Source organism: Corvus brachyrhynchos, unplaced genomic scaffold, assembly GCF_000691975.1.
Source record: "Corvus brachyrhynchos isolate BGI_N302 unplaced genomic scaffold, ASM69197v1 scaffold933, whole genome shotgun sequence".
NCBI classification, from domain to species: Eukaryota; Metazoa; Chordata; class Aves; order Passeriformes; family Corvidae; genus Corvus; species Corvus brachyrhynchos.
Window position 1 is genome coordinate 266,637 of NW_008237401.1, and position 7,440 is coordinate 274,076.

A 7,440-nucleotide genomic window follows, 5' to 3' on the forward strand; every position below is an offset into this window, starting at 1 on the left:
CAACCACAAGTAAGGCACGGGGGCACGGGGAGAGGGCGCATCCTGGGGCGAACGGGGACACCCCAGGCTATTGGGGACATCCCGGGGCGTTCCCAGACAGTTGGAGCATCTCGGGGCAGCGGCGACATCCCTGGGCAGGGGGGACATCCCTGGGCAGGGGGGACATCCCTCGGCGGAGGGGACATCTCTGGGCAGAGGGACATCCCTGGGCAGAGGGGACATCCCTGGGCTGTCCTGGGGTTCAGGAGAAATTTCTTCATGGAAATGGTCAGGCCTTGGAAGGGGCTGCCCAGGGAGGTGGTGGAGCTCCCGTCCCTGGAGGTGTCCAGAGAGTGACTGGATGTGGCACTCAGTGCTCTGGGCTGGTGACAGGGTGGAGGTCGGGCACAGGTTGGATTCGAGGGGCTGGAAGGGCTTTTCCAGCCTCAAGAATTCGGGAGTTCTTGGCCATGGGGGCTGGAAGGTCCTGTCAGGAGCTTGTGCATTCCCCTGGGGTTGGAGGACTCCCCACAGACAGCACTGGGCAGGGCAGGGCTGAGTTTATGACACGTGCCTGCATCCCGATGTGATGCCCCAGCGAGAATGGAATCCATCCTGGATTTAAAATGCTATTCCTGGAAAAGCCACTCCAAAGTTGATTGAGGCTGGAGGGTCACTTGGTTGTGTCAGGTCCAGCTTCCCAAGGGATGCAACGCCCTTTCCAATGGATGCAACCCCCTTTCCAACAGATGTAACTCCCTTCTGAGCACTCAGAGGGAAGCTTTGGGATAACCAGTTAGTCACACTGGAGCAGGGCCCAGGAGTCACTGGCCAGTTGCTGCTGCAGGTTTGTGGGTTCCTGTGCCCAGAACCGTTCCCATTTTCACGCCCGTTTTGCCTCTTGCCTCTGTCAGCGCCAAGAAGAAGAAGATGGCAGATAAAATCCTCCCGCAGCGGGTGAGTGGGGCACGGGGAGGGGCTCAGGGGGAGGTGAGGCAGCCCGGGGCGCTCTGGGGAGCTGATGGGCATTTCCATCCTTGCTTGGCCACAGATCCGTGAGCTCGTGCCCGAATCCCAGGCCTACATGGACTTGTTGGCCTTCGAGAGGAAGCTGGACCAGACCATCATGAGGAAGCGCTTGGATATCCAGGAGGCTCTGAAACGCCCCATCAAGGTAGGGGAGGCCATGGGTCGTGTCCAGGGTTTGGAGGCTGCTGAGTTCAGGCAGCAGGAGGGCACTGAAGGGTCGTGTCCTGTGAGTGTGGCATGTCAGGGGTCCCAGTGCTCTGCACACAGCCGAGGACTGGGACCAGCACCACCTCTGTCCTCGCTGTCTGCCCCAGGAGAGGGGGAACGTGAGGCAGCTGAAAACATTGAGCTCAGTTTTAGCAAAACCTGTGCAGGACAGTTGGCCCTGTACGTGGGGATTAACACTGGGCTGATGCTTTTTCTCGTAGCAAAAGCGAAAGCTGCGTATTTTTATCTCCAACACCTTCAACCCAGCCAAGTCGGATGCGGAGGATGGCGAAGGAACCGTCGCCTCCTGGGAGCTTCGGGTGGAAGGACGGCTGTTGGAGGATGTAAGTGGGAAGTACCCAACCTCAGAGGAGACTGTGGGTCTGGAATTGGCAATGAAACCAGTTTCCTAGTGTCTGAGAGCACAGCTAGGGCTTGATGTCCTCCTTCATCTCTGTTTTCCAAGGAGTCTGATGGTGACGAGACCGAGAGCCCAGCTTGGAGACCGATGGGTATCCCCACGGCAGGACATGAGTTGTCCAAAGCTCTTAGAGTTGTGAGAATCACTGGTGAGAGCAGCTCAGTGGCACTTGTGTCCCCGGCTCTGAGAACCAGGGCACTGGCACTGTACGTAACTGCTGAGGGGTTTAACTCCTGCGAGCTCATCTTTAACTCCAGTCTTTCCCTTTCTGACTTGGGAACTTGATTTTTGAGCACACGTTGGTGAATTCAGGCGTTCAGAACTTACAGGAGCTGTCGTGCACGGTGGCTGTGCTTGAGTGCTGAGACTTGCTGCCCTAACCCTCTTCCTCCCTGTGTTGCTTGCAGTCTGCTCTGTCCAAATATGATGCCACCAAGCAGAAAAGAAAATTTTCGTCCTTCTTTAAATCTCTGGTCATTGAACTTGATAAAGACCTGTATGGCCCTGACAATCACCTAGTAGAGGTGAGCTGCTTTTTGCTGTGTTTCCTCTAAAAGTGGGTTGGTGTTTCAGCAGGTTGGGTTTGTGTGACATTAATAACTTGGCAGGTGGGAATCCTTGAGGCTCCTGACAGCCAGGAGCTCTTGAATTCTCCCTTTGGCTTTTCCTCTCACTTGCCGAAGGTCGGAACAAATGTACTGACTCTTGTTTCAAGCTCTGAGCGGGAAGAATTGGAGCTTTCTCTAGTTGGGTGGGATTTACTGGCAAAGCTTTTGGATGCCCAGTAGCAGGAGCAGGAGGAATCACGTGTGGAGGGGCTTCTAAATTCCCTCTCATTTTCCAGTGGCACAGGACTGCTACGACTCAGGAGACAGACGGCTTCCAGGTGAAGAGGCCGGGAGATGTGAACGTGCGCTGCACTGTCCTGCTGATGCTGGATTACCAGGTAGCACAGCAGGGAGAAATCCCTCCCTCTGGGGGTGGGCAGGCCCTGGCACAGGATGCCCAGAGAGGCTGTGGCTGCCCCATCTGTGGAAGTGCCCAAGACCAGGTTGGATGGGGTCTGGAGCAACCTGGGATAGCAGGAGGTGTCCCTGCCATGGCAGGGAGTGGAATGGGATTTCTTTAAGGTTCTTCCCAGCCCAAACCATTCCACAATTCCATGCTGGGAGCAGCAGTGCTGGGCATGTGCCATTACCTGTGTCTGGGGCCGCCTCACCTCTCCGTGCTCTTTGTTCAGCCTCCCCAGTTCAAACTGGATCCACGCCTGGCTCGGCTCCTGGGCATCCACACCCAGACCCGGCCCGTGATCATCCAGGCCCTGTGGCAGTACATCAAGACCCACAAGCTGCAGGACCCCCACGAGCGGGAGTTCGTCATCTGTGACAAGTACCTGCAGCAGGTGAGGAACGGCGGGGCTGGAACAGCAGCAGCTGCATCAGTTTCCCCGTGTGGGCAGCCGGGGGTGGCTGCACGGAGCCCCTGCTCCTCCCTCAGCCCTGTCTCTGTCACAGATATTTGAGTCGCAGCGGATGAAGTTCTCTGAAATCCCACAAAGGCTTCACGCCCTGCTGATGCCCCCTGAACCGATCATCATCAATCACGTGATCAGGTGAGCTCCTGTTTCCAGGAAGGAGCGGGAGGGATGGATGAGGCTGGCACGGGAAGACAGTGTGGTATATGTCCTGATGTTCAGCAGCAGTTCCCGTGTTGCCTGTCACTGTTCCTTTGTACAAGAGCAGCCACCTCCCTCGTGGCCACACCCCTCTTCCAAAGGCACATCCCTGCTGTCCTTTGCTGTGGATGGAAACCTTGGAGCAATCACTCATTTCTTTTGCTGCAAAGCCCTTGGTGGGCTTTTGCTACTTTTGGGGCTGAGGCTGACAGTGGCATGGTTTGTCCCTGTCCCTGCCTGCAGTCCGTTCGCTGCAGCATCCCAGAGGAGCTGCATTTGCTGCTTTCTTGAACTAGTCCCAGATTTTGCCTTCTTTCTGGAGCTACTCCCTGATTTTGGCTTCTTGTGGATGTCCTCAGTGTTGACCCAAATGACCAGAAGAAAACAGCCTGCTATGACATTGACGTGGAGGTGGACGATACCCTGAAAACTCAGATGAATTCCTTTCTGCTCTCCACAGCCAGTCAACAGGAAATTGCTGCTCTGGATAACAAGGTAGGAAAAGCTCCTTCAGGTCTGCTGTCCTTGTTGCTGGGCAGGGATGTGTCTGTGGATGGGACAGGAGTGCTCTGTTGTTTGGAAGCTGCAGTGGGATGAGCCGTGCTTACAAACATGTGGCTGTACCTGGAAGTGTAATTTTTAAAGCAAATGATAGTCTGTGGGAAAATTGGTGATATTTAGAGCAGGAAAGTGAGAACTGAAAATCCTGGTAAGTGTAAGTCAACCAGAGAGTGTAAGAATTTGCCTTCATGTGTTGGATCTCTTTATGTTTCTGACTTCCCTGTTCAGCAGTTCCGTTCTGTATTTGTCTCCTTCAGATCCATGAAACAATTGAGACCATCAACCAGCTGAAGACACAGCGCGAGTTCATGCTGAGCTTTGCCCGAGATCCTCAGGGCTTCATCAATGACTGGCTCCAGTCCCAGTGCCGGGATCTGAAGGTAAAAGCTTTGTCTTGTGTGGAAGGTTCATACTTTTCCCTCATTAGAATGAGCTCCCACAGAGAGAAAGAGGCAATTTCCTCCTCAGAAAGCGAGGCTGGGATTTGAGTCAAGCATAAGAAGCTGAGCTGAGTGCACTGAGATGTCTGTGAGGAAAGGGGAGGGGATGGGTTTGCTCAGCACAGGCAGAGCTGTTGCACTCGCTGAGCTGTTGTGTCTTTGTGCTCCCCAGACAATGACTGATGTCGTTGGGAATCCCGAGGAGGAGCGCAGAGCCGAGTTCTACTTCCAGCCGTGGGCGCAGGAGGCCGTGTGCCGATACTTCTACTCCAAGGTGAGTGTCCCCGAGCAGGGGTCCCTCTCCGTGCCTGTCCCTCCTCGGGCCGCACGGTGCTGGGGGAAGGTGGCGGTTGCATCTCGCTCCCAGTTTGAGCTCACCCTTTCCCAGCTGGCTCCTGTGTTAACTGGGTGCTCTGGTGCTGCACCACCCAAGTGTGTTAATGCTGCGACTTGGCTCCTCTTGCAGGTGCAGCAGAGACGGCAGGAATTGGAGCAGGCCCTGGGGATCCGGAACACATAGGCTGCTCTGCTCCTCCCCAGGCAGAAGCATCACAGCTGTTTGTGGAGACAGAGCTGCAGAGCTCCCTGTTCCAGCTCACAGAATCCCACTCCGGCAGCGAGGCCCACGTTACTCATCCTGGTGTTGTCCCTGCTGGGGCAAGTCCAGGACACCTGGGGTCTCGTGGGCTGTGGCAAGCAGACAGGCTCCAATGAGCGCACATTTCTACCTGGTTTTCTTCCTGACTGTTGCCTTGTCAGTCCCAAGGCTTTCACAAGCGTCCCCATGACTCTGCACTGCCTGTAGTGTCCCCGGTAGCCAGAGTGACTCAGTGACTCTCAGCCCATTCCTCCCCAGCCAGCACCTGGTTGGGCACTCAGAGCTGGCTCTGAAGCCTGGCTCTGCTTTAAGGTGTGGCTGGGCTCTTCCGTGCCACATTTTACAGCCCGTGCCAGGCGCTGTTGTGGGCAGGATGCTGTGAGCTGACATACCTCCCTGCCCTCACCCCCTCCTCAGAGGGTGCTGCTGCACTGGGCTGCCTCATAGGTCACTCTCCTCTTTGAGGAAGTAACTGAACTGTGTAGAGAATTGCTTCTTCCCTTCTCCCTTCTTCCCTGCCCCGTTCCCTTCGTGTTCCGTGACGGACTGTCCCAGGCTGGGATCACAGGGAGACAAGGCGTTGGCTTCCTGCAGGGATGTGGAAGCGTTGGAGTGATGCAGCGCTCTGCACTTCAAACACCTGCAAGTGGGTTCCAGCAAACCACGTGGCTGCTTGTTTTCCCTGGAGCAGGGAGAAGGAATGCAGCAGCTGCCTGGAATTCTGCAGGGACAGTGTTGTAGGCTCATTCCTTTGGGACAGTTGTCCTGTGTCACTTGCTGTGGGGACCAGAGGCTCCTTCGTGTGGATCCAAGGGTGTAACAGGACAGTCCTTGGAAATGGACATTTTTCCAAGCATATATGTGAGTTAGCAGGTATTTCCATGCTGAAGCTCCTGTGGTTTTTAGTCAAGTTTTAGGCTGTGGGGCTGCCATAGGGCCCAGCATGGTTCAGGAATGTACAAATAGATTTTCTCCACTGTGAGGAGTAGCAGCCCCGATGCCTCCTCCTGGAATGAGTTACTGGTGGTCAGGCTTAGGAGAATGAAATAGCTCCTCTTCACCCTGATCCCAGTGTTTCTGCTCGGGACTGTAATGCAAATGGACTCAAAGGTTCGTCTGACTCTTGGAATAGCTGCAGGATCATGTTACTGATGAGCCCTCACCCAGTTCAGTGTGGCTGGGGAGCTGCTGTGAGTTGGAGCGCCTGGGTGGCCCTACTACTCCTTGTGTCTGTGTTACTACATGTCTGTGAGTAATAGACTCTCGACTTCCCCTCTCCTTTGCCCTTCTGAAATGCTCCTCTGTGGTACTGGGGTGAAGGTCTTGGTGCTGGAGAAGCAGCCCCTGACTCCTCAGGGTACTCCCACAGGAGGGATGCTGAGTTCTACATAGGCAAACGTAGCTGTTGCAGAGTAACTGCTTTTCTTAACTGAATATTACGGTTTTTTCCATGGACCAAATTTTTTTTTTGTACTGTATCCTTGTAGACGTCACCCAGTTTTAATAAAAGACTCCTGTGAAGGAAGCTGTCCTCCTTCCATGCTGACAGCCACACTCTTCCAGCTGCCATGGGGGATGAGACTGGTGACTCCCAGAGAAGGGACAGGATTATCTCTGCCTTCTTTTCAAAGCCAGCAGGGTTAAGTGACTGGAGAGAAAATGTTCTTCATATTTTGGCCATTTATAGCGAGCCCTTCATGAAGGGATGTCCCAGCTTGCAGACTCTGCTAAGCTGCTTTTGTGGTAAACAAAGTAACTTGAGCAAAACTGGAAATCCAGTGGCCAGGGCTAATAAATCCTGAACTGCCCCGTGTCCAGTTTGTTGGATTGTGGCAGCCGGTTGGACATCCCAGGGGAGTAGGGCAGAATTTGGGGGAAACTGTACTAAAGTGTACATACAAGGGTTTAAAATTATGCAAAAGGAGATTTATTCTCTTCACCCTGCTTGTTTATAGAACGTAAATGCCTTGCTGCAGACCTGGGAGCCCCTGGGGCAAGGGAAGGATCCTCTGTGTGACAAGAAAAGTGCTGCTGCCTCAGGCTGTGATGGGGGCAGGAGCCGAGTCCTGGGGCTGCACCAGGCAGTTCTGTTCCTTCGTGGTGGGGAAATGGCACTTTTTAGCAGGAGGGGGACAATGAAATTCTTTAATGCAGAAAGGCTCAGCAGTCACGAGTCACAGGCCTCACGGGGTCTGCAGCTTCCTCACGAGGGGCAGCTCTGATCGCTGCTCTCTGGGACAGGGACAGGACCCGGGGGAACGGCTGGAGCTGTGTCAGGGGGGTCGGGATGGGTATTAGGAAGAGGATTTTTTCCCCCAGAGGGTGCTCAGGCACTGAACAGGCTCCCCAGGGAATGGTCACAACCCTGACTGTGCCAGAGCTCCAGGAGCATTTGGACAACGCTGTCAGGCACAGGGTGGGATTGTTGGGGTGTCCTGTGCAGGGCCAGGGCTTGGACTCAATGACCCTTGTGGGTCCCTTCCAACTCGGGATATTCCGTTATTCTGTGATTCTGTGACTCCTGGTTCTG

At 54.6% G+C, this 7,440-nt stretch overlaps 1 protein-coding gene across 1 annotated transcript; it reads left to right on the forward strand.

Moving 5' to 3' along the window:
- The first annotated feature begins 338 nt into the window (after positions 1-338).
- On the forward strand, positions 339-6,435 carry SMARCD1 (SWI/SNF related, matrix associated, actin dependent regulator of chromatin, subfamily d, member 1). The gene is made up of 11 exons (XM_017730746.1): positions 339-936; positions 1,031-1,153; positions 1,437-1,559; positions 2,044-2,160; positions 2,481-2,582; positions 2,877-3,038; positions 3,151-3,248; positions 3,671-3,806; positions 4,130-4,252; positions 4,485-4,586; positions 4,779-6,435. The coding sequence occupies exons 1-11, from the start codon at positions 910-912 to the stop codon at positions 4,830-4,832; spliced, it is 1,167 nt and encodes a 388-aa protein (XP_017586235.1). The 5' UTR covers positions 339-909; the 3' UTR covers positions 4,833-6,435.
- Positions 6,436-7,440: the final 1,005 nt, after the last annotated feature.

Coding starts and splice junctions, on each gene's coding strand:
- SMARCD1 (XM_017730746.1), top strand. CDS start 910: ATGGCAGATAAAATCCTCCCGCAGCGG. Junction 1,154..1,436: donor CTCTGAAACGCCCCATCAAG/GTAGGGGAGGCC, acceptor TTTTTCTCGTAG/CAAAAGCGAAAGCTGCGTAT. Junction 3,039..3,150: donor GTGACAAGTACCTGCAGCAG/GTGAGGAACGGC, acceptor TCTCTGTCACAG/ATATTTGAGTCGCAGCGGAT.